Source organism: Siniperca chuatsi, linkage group LG8, assembly GCF_020085105.1.
Source record: "Siniperca chuatsi isolate FFG_IHB_CAS linkage group LG8, ASM2008510v1, whole genome shotgun sequence".
Lineage (NCBI taxonomy): Eukaryota > Metazoa > Chordata > Actinopteri > Centrarchiformes > Sinipercidae > Siniperca > Siniperca chuatsi.
Window position 1 is genome coordinate 31,574,554 of NC_058049.1, and position 21,742 is coordinate 31,596,295.

The 21,742-nt window shown below is 42.7% G+C and overlaps 1 protein-coding gene across 3 annotated transcripts in view; it reads left to right on the forward strand.

Moving 5' to 3' along the window:
• The window catches only part of LOC122879932 (storkhead-box protein 2-like), a 106,089-nt gene that overhangs the window by 8,904 nt on the left and 75,443 nt on the right, over positions 1-21,742 (forward strand). The window contains exon 1 of one of the 3 annotated variants that reach the window (XM_044204563.1): positions 15,765-17,066. The exons of the other annotated variants lie outside the window; for them this stretch is intronic. Coding sequence (XP_044060498.1) covers positions 16,859-17,066 — 208 coding nt within the window. The 5' untranslated portion in view covers positions 15,765-16,858. Of the gene's footprint in view, positions 1-15,764; positions 17,067-21,742 lie in introns of those variants that run through there. 3 annotated transcript variants of the gene reach the window in all.

The following is a 21,742-nucleotide window of genomic DNA, read 5'->3' on the forward strand; positions in this document are numbered from 1 at the left end:
ATGTCTCAGGCAATGGGGAACAGAAGAAGACGTGCTGGAGGAGGGACCATCATGGGAGGACAAACCCCTACACGAGATGTACCACCGGAACATAACTGAAGTGGCTGATATTAAGAAGTCCTACCAATGGCTAGAGCGGGCTGGATTGAAGGACAGCACAGAGGCACTCATCATGACTGCACAGGAGCAGGCCCTGAGCACCAGAGCAATAGAGGCCCAGATCTACCGCACCAGACAAGACCCAAGGTGTAGGCTGTGCAAAGAGGCCCCTGAGACAATCCAGCACATAACTGCAGGGTGTAAGATGCTGGCAGGAAAAGCATACATGGAGCGCCATAACCAAGTAGCTGGCATAGTGTACAGGAACATCTGCACTGAGTATGGACTGGAAACCCCGAGGTCAAAGTGGGAAACACCTCCAAAGGTGGTAGAGAATGACCGAGCCAAGATCCTGTGGGACTTCCAGATCCAGACTGACAGAATGGTAATGGCGAACCAGCCTGACATCGTGGTGGTTGACAAACAACAGAGGAAAGCCGTTGTGGTTGATGTGGCGATACCAAGCGATGGCAACATCAGGAAAAAGGAACATGAGAAACTAGAGAAGTACCAAGGGCTAAGAGAAGAGCTGGAGAAGGCCTGGAAGGTGAAGGCAACAGTGGTGCCCGTGGTCATCGGAGCACTCGGGGCAGTGACCCCCAAACTGGAGGAGTGGCTACAGCAGATCCCTGGAAGAACACCAGACATCTCGGTCCAGAAGAGCGCAGTACTGGGAACAGCAAAGATACTGCGCAGAACCCTCAAGCTCCCAGGCCTCTGGTAGAGGACCCGAGCTCGAAGGACGAGACCACCCGCGGGGGGTGAAGGACAAAGTTTTTTTTATATATGTGTGTGTGTATATATAAGTGTATATATATGATATGTGTATATATATGTATATGTGTATATATATATATATGTATGTGTGTATATATGTATATATATGTGTGTATATATGTATATGTATATATATATGTATATGTATGTGTGTATATGTATGTGTGTATATATATATAATGTGTATGTGTGTATATATATATATATATAGCCGGGATCGAACCACCACCCAGTGTGGGCCCCTGTCTAGCCCCCCCCATTCAAAATTTTCTAGACCAGCCAAAACAAAGCATAGTCACAAAAAATCATTCATAAGCCATTTCCCACACATGAACTCTTATTTACTGTTATAAAAATAGAATGTGTAGTGATCATATGTGCACCTCCAGATGTACACATGGATTTTCCAGAGGCAGGATGATATGATGAGGTGGAGATAAAAAATAAGGTGAGGGACAGAATCTAAATAGTAAAACAACATCCTGTTTGCAGAAAAGGGCCCTGGGCCGCTGCAGTAAGGGCTCAGCCATAGTTCATGGTGGGTGCGCTCTACCAGGTGCCACTAACCTTTCTTTCTTAACCTCGAAATGGTGATGGAGATACCATCAACGATGATGTTGTAGAAAAGGTTTCAGTGGTAGTCATCTGGACACTGTTGTCAGAATCAAGACGTTTCGGCTCCCATCCGGAAGTCATTCTCAATTGTGAAAAAAAAATGGGACGGGAACTAGAAATTTAAGCTACTCTGTGTTACATAAGCCCTGCCCTCAGGAAGGAATCTGCCTGAGTATCTGTTAATAGCTAGTTTCACCTGAAACTGACCTAATTGTTTCCAAGATGGCCCAGTAATCAGTAATCAGGCCTATTGTTTTCTGGCTGCATCTACCTCATCACTGTTAAGTACCTGATTAGCATGTGATTGGTATGACCAAGGTGATAATACACTGTGATAGACTTTGGGCAGATTGAATCTCAGACCACCATTTCTGTTCAAAGAGGGGTTCTCTTTTTTCACAAAAATGGCTTCCTTGACACCCCGTTCATACCCAACTCTTCTCTCTACTTAGAATCTTCACCTCGCTGTCTTCAAATGTGCAGTTTGTAGCTTTTAGATGCAAATGCACAGCGTTCTGTAATCCTGTACTGTTCTTTGCAGTTTTCCTCACTGCACTGAATGGAGTAGACACCCGCGCTCTGTTTTTGAGTGGGCAACTTGTCCTTAGGGTGAATGAGTTTCTGTCTTAAAGTGTTGCCTGGTTTAAAGAAAACAGGAACGTCGTGCTGTCTAAAGATCCTTTGTAGTTTTTCAGACAGTCTAGATACATAAGGAATGGAGAGACCGTTCCTTCTTGGTTGTAGTAGCTACATGTTAGTAAAATACAGCTGGTGTCATGAAATGTAACAGCCACCTCACTAATGGTTAAACTATAAACCAGCACAAAAATGACAATTACCAACATAAACCACCATGTTCTGAACAGACTCATTACAATACACTAACAAAAAGTTACATTTGCATTTTGGAACATAAGGCAGCTAACTTAACAAACTGCTTTCAGCACCAGGCAGTGCATGCTGGGAAATGTGGGCCGCTGCTATAGCTACAATACACTCAGCTAGTAGAGTGCCGTGTGCACAGCTGAGCAGACGTAGTGGAGTCAAAGCGGTGTGTTCGCGGTAAGTTGATAACTAATTTGTGAAATACGTTGATGTAAAGTTAATAAACAATGAACCCATCATTTTCCTCTTTCAATATAACTCTGATATAACCCTGTCCCTGACAACCGTCACATCACTCTTGCTTATCACAACCGTTTGCTGTGTTAACGAGGCTTAGCTACTATAGCTAACCAGCTATAGTTTGTCAGTCAGTAGCAGATTGAAAGGTTTGTGTCAGAGCATCTCTGACAGGAGCCTGTTTTTTCTCCAGATATGTTGAACGTTTCCCCTGAACATTTGTTCAGTCCGCTGAAATAATGATTCAGAATCGGAACGAAGGTGTAGCATGAATCTCAGAGCTTGATAGAGTAAGTTAGTAGAGAGCAGTGGTGGAATGTAACTAAGTACATTGGGTAAACATCCCTATTAAGCCCACGTACCATATAAGCCCACTTGCAACTTCTTAGTCAAATAAAAAAAAACTACATAAACATTTTTACTGTTTGATGTTTCTTCCAATGCTTGTCATTGCACTTTTCCTATAGAGCAGGTCTAGACCGTACTCTTTATAATATTAATTACAGAGACCCAACAAATCCCACCATGAGCAAGAATTTGGCGACAGTGGCAAGGAAAAACCAGACTCAATGGTGGGCGGCCATCCGCCGCTGCCGTGTTAGGTTTTGAGAGAGAGAGAGAGGTTTATGGATGGTGCCAGACCATTAAGAGCTTTGTAGGTGAGGAGAAGGATTTTAAATTCTAGGGAGACTTAAGGGACTTATTCGGGCAGCCGGATAATAAGGAATTGCAGTAGTCCAGCCTAGAAGTAACAAATGCATGCACTAATTTTTCGGCATCATTTTGAGACAGGATCTGCTTGATTTTTGCAACGTGTTACGTAAGTGAAAAAAGGCAGTCCTTGAAGTTTAGTTAACTGGTTAGTTTCATCTGGTTTGATCGATAGATAAAATTGGGTGTCATCCGCATAACAATGAAAGTTTATGGAGTGCTTCCTAATAATACAACCTAGAGGAAGCATATATAAGGTGAATAGAATCGGTCCAAGCACAGAACCTTGTGGAACTCCGTGACTAACTTTGGCATGCACGGAGGACTCACCGTTAACATGTACAAACTGAGATCGATCTGATAGATGTGGTTCCTTTAATGCCAATTACATGTTCCAGTCTCTGTAATAGGATGTGATGGTCAATGGTGTCGAACGCAGCACTAAGATCTAACAAGACATGTACAGAGACAAGTCCATTGTTATGAAAGGTATTGTTATGAAATTAACATATGTTACACAATAGAGTCTGCTTTTTACATCTGACTTGGTTCCAACTCTGAAGAATGTTCTGGAAAGAAGTTGGCTAACCAATGGGCCTGCAGAGTCAGCGCTTGATTTGCTAAAAGAATGTCCCTAGACAAGGTGATTGGTGCAACTTTGAAGTCAATTGGGTCATTTGTTGTGAATATGGCCATATGAAAAGGTGACATTTGGGAACACTGACTATTCCATTCAACAGCATGCCAAATGTCAAAATATAAGGAATCAACACTTAAATTTTGACATTTGGCATGCCTCAGAATGGAGCAGTCGATGTTTGGACAGCACACTGTGTCAAAAATGTTCCCGTTTGTCACTGTGACATTTGGAAACCCTGAACACGCCATTCAAAGGTATGCCAAATGTCAAAATATAAGGGTATATTCCTTTCATTTTGACATTTGGCATACCTCAGAATGGAGCATTCAGTATTCCCATATGGTCAAAACTTTTCCCATTTGTCTGAATGGGATTTTGTGGTCCTGGTACTCTGTGGGGTCCTCCAGTAACCTTTTGACACAGGGGTTTGACAAACAGGAACCTGGGAATATTTTTGACACCTCGGGTCCTGTCAAAAATGTTCCCAAATGTCAAACCATTTGTCAAAAATGTTCTTGTTTGTCATTCGGCATACTGTGGGATTTTTTGGGTCTCTGTAATTAATATTATAAAGAGTACGGTCTAGACCTGCTTTATAGGAGAGGAGCAATGAAATAACTTCTGTTATGAATTGGCACTATATAAATAAAATTGAATTTAATTTAATTGAACTGTCACCTGGTGGCCGGTTCGGCATAACTGACAAATGGGAACACCGTGGCGAAACTTTGAAAAATCGTAACTCGGGCACCGTAGGTCGTACCAGAACAGCGTTTTTTTCGCGGGGTCCCGGCCTAAAGTTAATGTGGACCGCATTGTGTCCCAATTTTTGGGGGCCGCAAAAGCGAGTCAATCCTCATTAACCCCCATGTTAAAATGCCCAACTTTACAGCAGAAATAAACATGTTTACAGCCTGGTACAAAAACCGGTTTTGGTCAGTTTATTTAATTTAGCCTTTCATGACAACTGTGAGGGGTGTGAATTTTTATATAACTCACCCGTTTAAATTATATTAAGGTTATGCATAATTGAGGTTGTGGCCTCTTTGAGTGACAGGTGGGTGCACTATCAGGTGGCATGCCGCTAGGTGGTTCAGCAACCGGTCTTCGGTCAGCCCACCTCAGCTCCACCACTTTGCCCATTTATTGATTAGCCGGAGTCAGGGACTGCCAAAATGGCGACGGCGGAGCCACTGGAGCAGCCCACTTTGAGCTTCACAAAGGCTCTTCAGAAACCTATGGGTGATGTCACGGACACTATGTCCATTTTTTAATACAGTCTGTGGTTCTGAATCTTCAGTGAGAGGCTGCCTGAACACTGTGGGGAGACACTCGCCTTCCAGTCTGTTTTAGTCCCGTTCCGCTAATCGACACATCGTCTTTAAACGTGTCGTAAATGACACATTTGAAGTGTTTCCACAGTCAGACCCGACTTCAGTTGAACAATATCGGCATACAGTTTGACAATAATCGTTGCTAAGTTTCGCTGTAACGAACCAGGAAATGGACACTACATGAGCTTGACTAACCTGGCTAAGCAGGCTAAGCCGACAGCCGACAGCAACTGGTGCACCGCCAAAACTTTCCGGGTAAAACTCGCACTCTAGAATTTCTGTTCCGCACATGCGAATAGAAGACATAAATATTAAACTATTTTTACGGGGGGGTGGGACGATACAGAAGACAGAACTGCTACTCAAGACCATGGACGATTTGGTTGTGGTTTCAGAACCGTTACACTCATAATAAATGTTTTAACTATGCAAGCAATGTGGACACACAAGAAGGGCAGGAATAGGGTGTTAAAACCATATTTATTTTCTTAATAATTAGCCTCTAATTTTTTCATAGCCTAAGCCTCAACATCTTATTATGTAAAATATTTATGTTGTATAGTATAGAATAGTGTATACAATGTATACATTATTCTGTTGTGTGCGATTACAGTAGATGGTTCCACTTAACTCATACATATACTATACTTTGCTGCTACTTTACTCATTATCTATCTTTTAGACTGTACTGCACTATTGGCTTAAGTTTATGTATATTGCTTGACTTTTTAACCTTTTTTTTAGCTTCCCTTGTGTGTGTCAATAAAAGGTTTATCTTAAAATACACCAACTTAGCTCTGTGTTTTTCATGGTATAATCAAAGTGAATTATTAAGTCCTTCATTAAAAAAACAAAGCAAAAAACACGCAAACTGACAAAATGATCAAACGATCTGTTTACTCAGCAAACACAGCATATCACAGCAATAGTAGTGCGCTACTACTTGTAGAGAGTCCTTAGTTGTTGTCCATTCGGCACTCACAGTAAACCAGCATAATTATCCACAAGCTGGCCGTGGGCCACCACCTCTGCCCAGGACGAAGGGTGGTTGGGAGTTGAGCAGGAGGACGGTCGTGGACAGGTGAGGGGGTCCCACAGGACTGTGTCTTGGCAGGCTGAGCTCAGGACAGCAATCCGTTGATTGCCCAGAAGCCACGTCTATAAGGCTGGACAGGAGTGGTCTTTCTTCTGTAAGTCATTCACAAATCGCCGATCCCCATGTGTAACAATTGGTAATTTGTGTGATTTAGATTTACACATATTGATAGCGGTAGCTATTTTGACGGCAAACACATGCAAGACATATACATTCAGATTTTTTTGGGGACGTAAAAAAAAATCTGTTTATTATTTGCTGTCATGGGGGGAGTGGGGCATGCAGCAAAAGGCCACAGGTTGGATTCGAACCCAGTCTGCTGCGGGAAGGACTCAGCCTTGCACATGGGGTGTGCGATCTACCAGGTGAGCTTCAGTCCTGCCCTGTACAGCTCTCCCTAGCAGTTTTAATAAGACTCTGATGTCTGTTTGGGTATCTGCGTTTGGCTCAGGGGCACTCAAACAGCTTTGTGTGCTGCAGTGAACAATGGAGCTGCCATTAGTCAGAAGATCAAGTTACTCAACAACTATGTGGTTCCTACACACCTTTCTCTGTATCTGTGTCTCTATAGACACACTCAAATGCACACACATACACACACTTGATCGTGTACAGACAGATGAAGTGAATTTTGAAAGTAATTGAGCTGAGCCTTTCATCAGGAGTACAATTACTTTTACCACTCACACATCTGTGTGTGCGTGTATATAACAGGGGCTGTATGTTGTGTGTGTTGGGGTGCCAGCTGTATGTGCCTGCAGGCATGTAGTTTCCTGCCCCTCTACCTTTCTCTCTCCTCTTTTGTTTGTCTGACTCTTTCATTTTTGTATCCTTTTAATTCGTTTCATTTAAAATTCAAAGCCATGTGCTGACAGGACAGGATTTTCCAGTGTTGCCAAAGCAACACAACAGCTGCATCAACAACCACAACAACCCAACTGTGAATTGGTTTTCTTCTGCTCTGTCTTTCTTTAACCAGCTAAAAAAGAAAAGCTGGAAAAATATTGTAGTGTAAGCCTTGTGGAGAGTTGTCTTGATTTGGTCTTTAATTTATAAGTAACTACAGGAAGTGTTAAGTTGTAGTCCCTGGGCAGCTTGAGCTTTCATGACAACATCACAATGACATCACTGTTGTTTCTACATCATGTGGCTTTGTGCCAGCCACCAGTTAATGCTGCTGACACCTGATAGCATGTCATGACTCAATGATCCCAGTGCTGTTAGTTTCTGTCAGAGATGGAAAGAGTACTTGAACATTGTACTCAAGTAAAAGTACTTAGATAAAAGTAAAAAGTAGGTCAGTTCTGAGTGTACTGAGTCAACATTACTGCATTATATTTTCAAAGGTTTGGGATAAAGAAAAAAAAGATATATGATACTACTGTTAGATTAAAGAACACATTTAAGCTACAAAATTAATTGAATTAAATGTCAACATATATACATCACAACACCGAGCCCTGATGTTCAAACCAACAATACATTTGCATTTCTTTTTTCTCCCTTTTTTAATAACTTTTATTTAGTGAGACAAGACATAACAGGTGAGACAAGACAAGACAGAATACATTTGGTGACATGACAGGATTAGCACGACAGGGCAAAACATGCTTCGTAGAAAATTCCATAGAATCTATAGACGGCACTTTGCAGCCTGTGCTATACAATTGATTATCTATTATAAATACAGAACCGCCTTCCTCACTATAGCCTTACTGGAATCAACAAGAAAAGAGGACAAAAGACTATTAAACAAAAATGGCCTACAATAAATACAAAGTCTATGGACACCACAGGGGTGCCACCAATTTGCTAAGCTACGATGCTTATTATCATTAGCAAAGAGCAATGTACAAAACATTCAGGTAGAAGCTTATCATTTTTAGACCGTCACTTTTGCCAGTTAATGTGATAAAGTCACCGGTGGCAGGTCATGTCAGCTGTCAGTAATTAATGTTAATTCTGTGAGTAACTTGATGACGGGCCAAAATATACTTGTCTGTTGACGGGTTTGTGTGCTCTCTGCATGCTGGTACACTATTAGAGTGATAACTCCTCTCTTAAGCTGATTGTGTCACATCAATTTCATCCATCCATCCATCCATCTTCTTCCGCTTATCCGGGGCCGGGTCGCGGGGGCAGCAGTCTAAGCAGGGACTCCCAGACTTCCTTCGCTCCAGACACTTCCTCCAGCTCCTCCGGGGGGATCCCGAGGCGTTCCCAGGCCAGCCGAGAGACATAGTCCCTCCAGCGTGTCCTGGGTCTTCCCCGGGGCCGCCTCCCGGTGGGACATGCCCAGAACACCTCCCGAGGGAGGCGTCCAGGAGGCATCCGGATCAGATGCCCTAGCCACCTCAGCTGGCTCCTCTCGACGTGGAGGAGCAGCGGCTCTACTCCGAGCTCCCCCCGTGTGACTGAGCTCCTCACCCTATCTCTAAGGGAGCGCCCAGCCACTCGGCGGAGGAAGCCCATTTCGGCCGCTTGTATCCGCGATCTTGTCCTTTCGGTCACTACCCAGAGCTCATGACCATAGGTGAGGGCAGGAGCGTAGATTGACCGGTAAATCGAGAGCTTTGTCTTTCGACTCAGCTCCTTCTTCACCACAACGGTCCGATACAGCGCCCGCATCACTGCAGGCGCTGCACCGATCCGCCTGTCAATCTCACGCTCCATCCGTCCCTCACTCGTGAACAAGACCCGAGATACTTAAACTCCTCCACTTGGGGCAAGGACTCCCCACCCACGCGAAGAGAGCAAACCACCTTTTTCCGGTCAAGAACCATGGCCTCAGATTTGGAAGAGCTGATTCTCATCCCAGCTGCTTCACACTCGGCTGCAAACCGTCCCAGTGCATGCTGCAGGTCCTGGTTTGAGGAAGCCATCAGAACGACATCATCTGCAAACAGCAGAGATGAGATCCTGTGGTTCCCAAACCGGACACCCTCCGGCCCCTGACTGCGCCTAGAAATTCTGTCCATATAAATTATGAACAGAACCGGTGACAAAGGGCAGCCCTGGCGGAGTCCAACATGCACCGGGAACAGGTCTGACTTACTGCCGGCAATGCGAACACAGCTCCTGCTCCGGTTATACAGGGACCGGACAGCCCTTAGCAAAGGGCCCCGGACCCCATACTCCCAGAGCACTCCCCACACAAAGCGCCCGGGGCACACGGTCGAATGCCTTCTCCAGATCCACAAAGCACATGTGGACTGGTTGGGCAAACTCCCATGAACCCTCGAGCACCCGATGGAGAGTATAGAGCTGATCCAGTGTTCCACGACCGGGACGAAAACCACTCTGCTCCTCCTGAATCCGAGGTTCGACTATCGGACGAATTCTCCTCTCCAGTACCCTGGAATAGACCTTACCGGGGAGGCTGAGAAGTGTGATCCCTCTGTGATTGGAACACACCCTCCGGTCCCCCTTCTTATACAGAGGGACCACCACCCTGGTCTGCCAGTCCAGGTGCCACGTGCACTGATGGACACCCTTGTGCTTGAACATGGTGTTAGTTATGGACAAACTGTAACTAGCACAGAAGTCCAACAACTGAACACCGCTCGGGTTCAGATCAGGGGGGCCGTTCCTTCCGATTACCCCTCTCCAGGTGTCACTGTCGTTGCCCACGTGGGCGTTGAAGTCCCCCAGTAGAACAACGGAGTCCCCGGGTGGTGCACTGTCTAGTACCCCTCCCAGGGACTCCAAGAAGGCCTGGTACTCTGCACTGCTGTTCGGCCCGTAGGCCGCCACAACAGTGAGAGACCTGTCCCCCACCCGGAGGCGGAGGGACGCGACCCTCTCGTTCACTGGGGTAAACTCCAACACGTGACGGCTGAGCTGTGGGGCTATGAGCAGGCCCACACCAGCCCGCCGCCTCTCCCCGCCGGCAACGCCAGAGAAATGGAGCGTCCAGCCCCTCTCGAGGAGACGGGTTCCAGAGCCCAGGCTGTGCGTGGAGGCGAGGCCGACTATATCTAGCCGGTAACGCTCAACCTCCCGCACAAGCTCAGGCTCCTTCCCCCAGCGAAGTGACATTCCATGTCCCTAGAGCCAGTTTCTGTGTCCGGAGATCTGGTCGCCGGCCCCTGCCTTCGACTGCCGCCCAGATCTCTCTGCACCGCCCCTTACGGATCCTCCTGCGGGTGGTGGGTCCACGGGAGGACAGCCCCACGTCGCTCCTTCGGGCTGTGCCCGGCCGGGCCCGTGGGGAAGGCCCGGCCACCAGGCGCTTCGCCGTCGGGCACCCACCCCAGGCCTGGCTCCAGGGTGGGGCCCCGGTAGCGCCAATCCGGGCGACGTAACTGGCCTTGATTTTAAATAATCCATAAGGGTCTTCTGAACATCAATTTCAGAACCTCCCAATTAAACTTTAATTAATTTCTCTCAAAACCTCTCTCTCTCTCTGTCTCAAAACCTAACACGGCAGCGGCGGATGGCTGTCCACCATTTAGTCTGGTTCTGTCCAAGGTTTCTGCCTCTTAAAGGAAGTTTTTCCTTGCCACTGCCGCCAAATGCTTGCACATGGTGGGATTTGTTGGGTCTCTGTAATTAATATTATAAAGAGTACGGTCGAGATCTGCTCTATAGGAAAAGTGCAATGAGATAACTTCTGTTATGAATTGGCGCTATATAAATAACATTGAATTGAATATGATATCAATAATTTAAGTTTATAAACTGTAAGCTTATAAAAAAGATTTTTGAAAAAGGTACCCAATATTGAAGGACTCAGGATCGAGGCCAGGGACATCCCTGCCCATCCATCCACCCACTGTGTTTTATGTGAGATTTTTTTTTATTTTTAAATGTTTGGGAGGAAACAACACTGATAGCTGTGCTCATGTTCTGATGATTAACCATTTGTCAATGGTGTTGGATGTGTGTGTTGTTACTGATATTATGGCAGGGTCTTAACTGCTTGTGTTGGAGAGTGGACTCTCTGGCTGGGTGATGTAAGTGTCTATTCTGAAACTTTTGCCTGTGTTGCTTTGTGTGTTTAAAGTGAGGCTAATTTAGGTTGGCTAAGGTTGCTTCTGTTGCTGTGTGTGTTGCAGCATTTGGCCAGTTAGCGCAGGACAAAGTGAGGTGAGAAAATGTTACATAAGGCTAGATATTTAAAGGATGAGTTCAGACTTGATTTGGCTAACTTAGACTGCTGAGGCCTAAAGGGATCACTTCACAGGCAGTATGGACAGGAGGGAGGATTACAGCCACCAATAACTCTTTCAGTGTACAAATGGACAACAGTGTAGGGGTTCTTCAACCAAAAGTATAAAACTATGTTAATGCTTTTTATTGACATACATTCAACCTAGCAAATAACACAATAATGAAATTGGTGTTTGTGTCTTCCGTAAGTCTAACAAAAGTATTAGAAATATGGCCTAAATTATTAGGTATTATTATTGCACTATCCCTGAAAATTACATTTAGATACTGATAGAAAACTGACAATGAAATAGCACTGTATTTACAAAAAAATCAAATACAATACAAATACAAATCACAAAAAAGACCCACTGTTGTGCAGTGGGGGAAGAGGCTGTAAAGAGTTCACTGCTGCTGTTGTAAATAGTTGCCCATGTTATTAATTGGTTTAGGGTTGCACAATTGAAATAAGAATAAGGTCTTGATTCAGACTTCTATGCAATCTAATGTGTGTCGATGTGACAATGATTCTGCTGTGTTTGCATTAGCAGGGAGATCCACTGCATCAAAACAAACACTCTGCATCAACAAATGACAAACAGTTGCCTCCATTAACCAGTCAGTAGATGGCGCCTCAATACATTACTGCTTGAACATTCTAGGTTCAGATCACACACACAGCATTTCTAGGTACACTAGGAGCAGGGGTGTTGTTTTGATTGTTTTGGATTTGACATCAGATAAGATTAGATAGTTAGGTTTTGTTTCTAATTTGGTTTTGTTAAAGTGAAGTTAGTTGTAGCTGTAGTTTTAAGAGTTATATTCTTTTGTTTGATTTGAACAGCACCCACTAGGGTTGTGCGATGTCTACCGAATTGGCATATGACGATGTTCACATCACCGTGTAACATCACCATGGATGATGATATTGTTGTTGGTACTATAATTTTTTTAATATACTTTTATACTTTTTATATGTATGTATGTTGATATTAATTACTATTTCTATTTATTTCACATTTGAGCCCATTCACAGCCCATCCTCACCTCCTCACCCAGCCTTTCCTTACTTTTCCTCCCTATAATCTATTGTTGTAAGAGTAGCGTGGCTTCTTTAAGGAATATGGCAGTGCTTAGTGAAGTGAGCGAGAGAGTGATGGTGACTGCACTCAGAGCAGACAGGTGTTGGCGATCGGAGCAGAGGGAAAGGTTAGCAGTGGAGTGGCAGTAAATGTACAGCGTAGGTTACAGTTTGCCCATGAATAAACGCTGCAGCTCCTCAGTACCCAAGACGTTCCCGTGTCTTGCCTCCCAGCTGCTGGGTAAAAGTGAAGGTGGTTAGCATCAACTTCAGCCCTGGAGGAAAACAGTCTTCCCTGTGCTTCCCGACCACGGTCTGAAAGCTGCAGCAGGAACAGTTAACACTATGTTTAAGTTACCTCATCATATGATTATATACTAATGACTAATACTAGTCATAGTGTTAAACTTCTCTTATTAGCTTTTATTGCACTTTCAGTAACAAGATTTTACTCGCTGGGGAGGCGATGTACGATGGCATCAGCCCAACCCTAGCACCCACTGACCCTTTTCCTTTGTAGCTTGCCTAAATTTTGAGTTGTGTCCAAGTTTCTTCTAAAAATTAACTTTCTTTTACCAAATCCATCTGGTTTTATGTTGCTTCCCTTACCCTAGCGAGCTGGGTCGTAACATAAATGGGGGCTCGTCTGGGATATCTCCTAAATGATTCCCATAGCCAACAGGCAGGCACAGTTACAATTTCAGCTAGAAATCAAAAAGCTGGAAATTGAGGCTGACAAAGCCGTACAACTGTGTCAGCTGGAGCTCGAGTCCCAAAAGGAGGCTCGTGTGCCGTCTGCATCGGCAGAGGCCATAGGTACGTCTTTCACTTCCACCACCCTACACGCACCGCAGTTCATTTGATATTAGGAGGCACATTGCTTTAGTGCCCACCAGTGTAGGTGGTAACGCACTACAAGTAACACGCTAAAGATGACTTTTTTGGTGTAACGAGTAACATAAAGCGCTAGTTTTGCAATTCAAGTAATTAATTATTTAGTTACGTTTTCAAATAAGCAATCTGATGCTGTTAAAATTTTACTGCTGCACAGGTGCCACCTGTCAGGTAGGCTACCCTGGGTTTCTATTTACTTTCATGTACTTCAAATAAATCAACTTTTTTCATTGCAGTTGAATTGCAAAAAAAAAATTACATGTTGTATGAACTTTTTAGGGTATATGCACTGGCCCAGTACCCTCTTGATATTTGTTTACTTGTAATCAAACATAATTGAGCTGTAAAGGGGATACTGCGTGTGTCATTCCTCATATTAGCCTGCAGAGTTACAGATTATGGCCCGTAGACTATGCAATGTTGGTAGAAATACATTGAAAGGTAGATGTACAGTAGGCTATGCACCCTCTGGACAATATAACCAACATGCACAAAGAATTGCAAAGGGGTTTTAATTTTTGGTAACGCAAAAGTACTCTAACAAGTTACTTTTCTCAGTAAGTAACGCATTCACACGTCGAAGGGACAGCCCTTGGGAGCAATTTGGGGTTCAGTGTCTTGCCCAAGGACATGTGGGCTGGGGGAAGCCGAACCGCCGAACTTCCGATTGGTGGACGACCCACTCTACCACTAAGCCACAGTTGCCCTCAACAAGTTACTTTTTAATGGCAATAATCTTGTAATGTAACAAGTTACTTTTAAAACTAACGTTACCCAACACTGGTGTCCACATTCCGTGAAACTGAAGTAGATTTATATTTTAGTGCATTTGAGCATATCGCTGCAGCTCTGCAGTGGCCACCTGAAGTCTGGGCACTTTTACTACAGTGCAAAATTTATGGAAAAGCCCAAGAGGTTGTAGCTGCACTCCCCTTGGAGGACAGCCTTAAGTATATTTCAGTAAAAACTGCAATTCTATGCGCTTATGAGCTGGACCCTGAAGCGTACAGACAAATATTATGAAATCATAAAAAAAAGCCCAAATAAGACTTACGTTGAGTTTGCCAGGGAAAAGGGAAGACTTTTTGACAAATGGAGCACTTCATCTAAAGCCAATGACCTTGAGTCTCTGCTAGAATTAATTCTGTATGAATTTAAGAAATGTTTGCTTGAACGCATTGTGGTGTATTTGAACAAAGTAAATTTACTCTCCTCTGCTGCTTTGTTAGCCGACAAGTATGTATTAGATACATACGATAAGATTCCATCAGCTTCTGTTGATATGCCCCACTCTGCTTCGGCAAAGCAAAGTAATCTTTCTTAGTTACCTAGCCCAAACAAATAGGAAAAGGAGTGTTTTTACTGCCACAAATCTATCTAACAGTCATTGCAAACTGTTTGGCCCTGAAACGCAAAGAGCAACAATAGCCTCCTCAGAGTGTATAGCGACCGAAAGCCATAGGATTGAGCACTTGTTTCTTTTCTTTTTCATATATCATAATAAACTGAATATTTTTGGGTTTCGGACTGTTGGTTGGAAAACATAAGTAAGTTGAGGAAGTCATCTTGGGCTCCAGGAAGTTATAATGGACATTTTTCATGTTGAAAATAACCAGCAGACAAATCAATAATGAAAATAATCATTAGTTGCATCCCTAATAGGGTTAATGTTACTGCTGCACGTCAGTAGACAATGATGACAGCATGTACGACAATGACTGTATTGATCCTAAATTGTATTTCTCCAGTTGTTACCTTCACACCTACAGCATGGACAGGCCGCACTCGTGCTGATGACATCAATTTGTTCACTGGGTATGTGTTCATGTGTGTTTGACATGAACATGTTTGGTAGCTGAGCTCATGTTGCTATGTGTATGGAGGTAATATTGCTAAAGAAAGGCTGCTTGTTTCTTTGTGATTTTGAGCTGACAGCTTACAGCACATGGCAGCGTGTTAGTGGTGTTGACACTAAGCGACAGCATATTACTAACTATAAACACTGTTTATTGCCTGTGTGTTGCAGCATTTGGTCTAAAATAGTCAACCTTAGAGCCTCGTGCTGATAGGCTGACTCATAGACTTGGCTTCTCTCCAACTAGACTTGAACTGAACACCACACACACACACACGAATGCACACACACAAGTCTTAACAGTTCCTTTCAGAAACAGATGGGGGGGGCGTTGACACGATTCCTCCCTCTCCCTCAACAACACGGTGAGCGACAGAGTGAGTGCAGACAGGCGAGCAGCAGGCAGAAAGTGAGAGGCAAACGGACGAAAGAGAGGACAAAGGAGAAGCAGAGGCAGCGCTCGCTCTGCTCTGGATTAACCCTTTCTCCTTACTAAATGTAGCTTTTCTGGATTTCTCTCTTTTACATGTCTTTCATCATTCCTTTGCCCAGCCGTGGTACACTGTCTCCCACATGCGCGCGCACACACACATATACACTTTTCCCAGAGGATTAACAATTGGTGTGTGTGTGAGCGGAGTCCTGGAGGAATGATCATGGATGGATGGAGGCAGAAGGGAGGACTGTGTCTGCTTTTCCCATGGAGATTGTGTCGTTCTCTCTCCTCCCTCTGCTGGCTGAGCAGCCTCTTTCCTCTTGCTTTCTTGTATTAGCGCACCCTCCCTTTCTTTCTTCCCTTCCTTCACTGCACAGGCTTTTGTCTATCTGACAGAGAGCCAGGCTTGTCTTTTTACCGCTCTCCCTACCCAGTGACCCCCTTTGACTGATTCAAATAGTATCGTCCCCTATTGCTTCTGCCAAAGCTAAGACCAGGCAAATCTGACGCCGAGCAAAGGCACCAGGCTAGGCTAACAGCTAGCCACTGGAGCGGTGTAGACACCCCAGCTTGTCACTGCTAAGCTTGTTGTGTGTGTGTGTTTGTGAGAGAGAGTGTATGAATTCAGACATCACAGCAGAAGCATTAGCTGATAGATGACTAGTAGTTTCATAGTAGATTTGGTGTGACCTCAGAAGGAAGGAAGGCAGCAGGAGGAAGGAGAGGTGTGTATGCAGAGTTGGAGGGAACCCCCAACACTTGCAGCTCAATGTGCTCTCCTGAATCGATTCTGTGGACTTTTTGGTCATGTCAACCCCCTGACTGGAATTCTTTCTTTCACAACATGGTGGTTGTTTGATTTTCATTAATTGATTTATTTCTACTAACGCTCCAGAATGGAAATTACATGAGTTACTGGGAACTTGCAGCCTTGGGTCAACCATTTGGCCCAAATATTCAGAAGTTTGCTTGTGGAAAAAACTATTTTGACTCTTGTTGTAGATAGATTTACTATCTATCTGCTGTCTACCACCCAGCGTGGTGAGAATGAAGAAGACAAGCAGCAGCACGCTGAGGCGGGCATGGCCCAGCTCTGACCTGTTAGAGCGCCTGTTGCCACCAGCAGCCGCTGTAGAGCCTCACAGGAGCCGGCGCTCTCGCAGTGAGAAGGACTACAGAATTCACAAACACAGCAAGAGGATCCGCTACCCCCCACAGTATTTGTGTCAGAGTCCGCCTCCTTACATTCAAACAGGTACTGTACAATTGCACAGATAGAAGCACTACCCAGGGTTTACCACACGTTGAGAATGGGTATACAGCAGTTTGACTGTGAGATGTGCAGTGGGAAGCTGTTCATGTGCTGTTTGGGAGCTCTGACACTCACGCCATTGTTTACACAAGTTTACATCGTATTAGAGAGGTCACCTTACCATTTTATATATGTGTGTGTGTGTGTGTGTGTGTGTGTGTATATATATATATATATATATATATATATATATATATATATATATATACACACAATATTTACATTTGAATGCACTATAAATGCATCAGTATCATTTGTTAAATCGCGTGGCACTAAAAGTGTCAGTGCAGCATGTGAAACGAATAAATTAAAGGGTACTCCATTGATTAGTGTTATACTTCCAGAAAGTTGGGGGACTCACAAGAGACAGATTTTTAGAAAATGGTCAAAATCTGTGCAGCAGTGTCTAAAATATATTGACTTTGAGTTCCTAGTAGAAGTCATATTACAAAAACCATGGATCCTACACTTCCCATAATGCAACCTGATGGCATTATTGCTTAGGCCCTCATGTGTACTACTGTACAGCAAAAGAGAGCCTGGCTCTCGGTGAAATTTCCCTGAATAAATAAAGATTTTAAAAAAATTGGATTGTCCCTTTTAATTTGCTTTTGATGTCAAATGAGATTACTGAGTATCTGCATCAGTACCATAGATTAAAACAATTGAAAAGATAGCTCAGAAGTGCCCTACTTCCGTGTTCATAGCCACCTAGGGGACCTGATGATGATTGTTGCCATGGATACATTTCAGTATCTATGGCAACTCTAACCACCACCATTTGTGCCAGTTGATTACAGAATCTGGTTACCTTGGCTGGAATGCAGGTGGTGTGTGGTGTTTCTTTACCTTGGCTGTGTAGTGAAAACAAATAGAACAACAGCAGCAGGCTGCTACAGTGATACATGAGTGTGTGCACCTTAGCATTAGCTAGATGGCTAGTTCTATGTTCCTATTGTTGTACATTGAGTGGCTCCTGGAGCATAGGGACCTGCATGATGAGCACAGAAATTAGAACCAACATGTAGGGATGTCTTGATCAAGTTTGTCTGGCTCCAATCCTGATTGAATTTGTTTAACATAACAGCTGCAGACTACTAAATCTGATATAACTTGCAACTTGATCCAAACACGGAAGGTCCTGGTTTAAAAATGTTAAGTTTATATGCTTCAATTATTGATATGATATAAATAACAGTTTAACTGGAGAATGTTACATCTGAAATTGATGTGAGGCGGTCAGCTAAAGAGAAGACATATCACTCTGTTTGTGTTGTTGGAACTACAAAACAGTTGTACAGGGGTGTTACAGAGTGGAGCTTCTTTCCTCACAAAAGATCTTTACTTGTCATCAAGTTACTCATAGAATTAACGTTAATTAGTGACAGCTGACATGACCTGCCGCCGGAAACATTTATCAGTTTAACCAGTGAAAATGACGGTCAGCACCGGCTAAAAATAAGAAGCATGTTTTGTGTCTTTGCTAATAAGAAAGACAGAGTTGGAATCGGAGATTAGCTAATCGGTGTAATGTTATTTTGCCAATCCAGGTGTCAGAACTCAGAGTCACTTGTGACAGATACATTCACAATCACGCACTATAGTGTTCACTCTCATATGCAGTGAAATGCTGCACTGTAGAACCCAACTGTTGTAAAGAAGAGTAGCGCTGCAACACTAGCAGGCTGGGGTGGAAAAAACAAGTTAGAGTTCAGTAAAGAAACGCAGGCGAGTTTAGTAAAGAAACACAGTAGAGTACAATAAAGACACAGTAGAACACAGAAAAGAAACCCAGCAGAGTTCAGAAAAGAAATAGTAGAATTCAGTACAGAAACACTAGAGTTCAGTAAAGAAACACAGTAGATTTCAGTGAAGAAACTGCAGAGTTCAGTAAAGAAACACTAGAGTTCAGTAAAGAAACACAGTAGAGTTCAGTACAGAAACACAGTAGTTTTCAGTAAAGAAACACAGTAGAGTTCAGTAAAGAAACAGTAGAGTTCAGTAAAGAAACAGTAGATTTCAGTGAAGAAACTGCAGAGTTCAGTAAAGAAACACTAGAGTTCAGTAAAGAAACACAGTAGAGTTCAGTAAAGAAACACAGTAGAGTACAATAAAGACACAGTAGAACACAGAAAAGAAACCCAGCAGAGTTCAGAAAAGAAACACAGATTTCAGTAAAGAAACTGCAGAGTTCAGTAAAGAAATAGTAGAATTCAGTAAAGAAACACAGTAGTTTTCAGTAAAGAAACAGTAGAGTTCAGTAAAGAAACACAGTAGAGTTCAGTAAAGAAACACAGTAGTGTTCAGTACAGAAACACAGTAGAGTTCAGTAAAGAAACACAGTAGAGTTCAGTACAGAAACACTAGAGTTCAGTAAAGAAACACAGTAGAGTTCAGTAAAGAAACACTAGAGTTCAGTAAAGAAACACAGTAGAGTTCAGTAAAGAAACACAGTAGAGTACAATAAAGACACAGTAGAACACAGAAAAGAAACCCAGCAGAGTTCAGAAAAGAAACACAGATTTCAGTAAAGAAACTGCAGAGTTCAGTAAAGAAATAGTAGAATTCAGTAAAGAAACACAGTAGTTTTCAGTAAAGAAACAGTAGAGTTCAGTAAAGAAACACAGTAGAGTTCAGTAAAGAAACACAGTAGTGTTCAGTACAGAAACACAGTAGAGTTCAGTACAGAAACACTAGAGTTCAGTAAAGAAACACAGTAGAGTTCAGTAAAGAAACACTAGAGTTCAGTAAAGAAACACAGTAGAGTTCAGTAAAGAAACACAGTAGAGTTCAGTAAAGAAACACAGTAGTGTTCAGTACAGAAACACTAGAGTTCAGTAAAGAAACACAGTAGAGTTCAGTAAAGAAACACTAGAGTTCAGTAAAGAAACACAGTAGAGTTCAGTAAAGAAACACAGTAGAGTTCAGTAAAGAAACACAGTAGAGTTCAGTACAGAAACACTAGAGTTCAGTAAAGAAACACAGTAGTGTTCAGTAAAGAAACACAGTAGAGTCCAGTAAAGAAACACAGTAGAGTTCAGTACAGAAACACTAGAGTTCAGTAAAGAAACACAGTAGAGTTCAGTAAAGAAACACTAGAGTTCAGTAAAGAAACACAGTAGAGTTCAGTAAAGAAACACTAGAGTTCAGTAAAGAAACACAGTAGTGTTCAGTAAAGAAACACAGTAGTGTTCAGTAAAGAAACACAGTAGTGTTCAGTAAAGAAACAGTAGTGTTCAGTAAAGAAACAGTAGAGTTCAGTAAAGAAACACAGTAGAGTTCAGTAAAGAAACACAGTAGAGTTCAGTACAGAAACACTAGAGTTCAGTAAAGAAACACAGTAGAGTTCAGTAAAGAAACACTAGAGTTCAGTAAAGAAACACAGTAGAGTTCAGTAAAGAAACACAGTAGTGTTCAGTACAGAAACACAGTAGAGTTCAGTAAAGAAACACAGTAGAGTTCAGTACAGAAACACTAGAGTTCAGTAAAGAAACACTAGAGTTCAGTAAAGAAACACAGTAGAGTACAATAAAGACACAGTAGAACACAGAAAAGAAACCCAGCAGAGTTCAGAAAAGAAACACAGATTTCAGTAAAGAAACTGCAGAGTTCAGTAAAGAAATAGTAGAATTCAGTAAAGAAACACAGTAGTTTTCAGTAAAGAAACAGTAGAGTTCAGTAAAGAAACACAGTAGAGTCCAGTAAAGAAACACAGTAGAGTTCAGTACAGAAACACTAGAGTTCAGTAAAGAAACACAGTAGAGTTCAGTAAAGAAACACTAGAGTTCAGTAAAGAAACACAGTAGAGTTCAGTACAGAAACACAGTAGAGTTCAGTAAAGAAACACAGTAGAGTTCAGTAAAGAAACACTAGAGTTCAGTAAAGAAACACAGTAGAGTTCAGTACAGAAACACAGTAGAGTTCAGTACAGAAACACAGTAGAGTTCAGTAAAGAAACACAGTAGAGTTCAGTAAAGAAACACAGTAGAGTTCAGTAAAGAAACACTAGAGTTCAGTAAAGAAACACAGTAGAGTTCAGTACAGAAACACAGTAGAGTTCAGTAAAGAAACACAGTAGAGTTCAGTACAGAAACACTAGAGTTCAGTAAAGAAACACTAGAGTTCAGTAAAGAAACACAGTAGAGTACAATAAAGACACAGTAGAACACAGAAAAGAAACCCAGCAGAGTTCAGAAAAGAAACACAGATTTCAGTAAAGAAACTGCAGAGTTCAGTAAAGAAATAGTAGAATTCAGTAAAAAGTTTTCAGTAAACAAACAGTAGAGTTCAGTAAAGAAACAGTAGAGTTCAGTAAAGAAACACAGTAGAGTTCAGTAAAGAAACACAGTAGAGTTCAGTAAAGAAACACAGTAGTGTTCAGTACAGAAACACAGTAGAGTTCAGTAAAGAAACACAGTAGTGTTCAGTACAGAAACACAGTAGTTTTCAGTAAAGAAACAGTAGAGTTCAGTAAAGAAACAGTAGAACTAACTAAATGTCATGTTAAATGAAGGCTTAATGGCCTCAAATAAAAATACAGCTCTGGAATTTATTTCATAGAAAATAATTGCTAACCCTAACAATTTAAATATTTTTCTCCAATCGTTGAGCCTTAATCT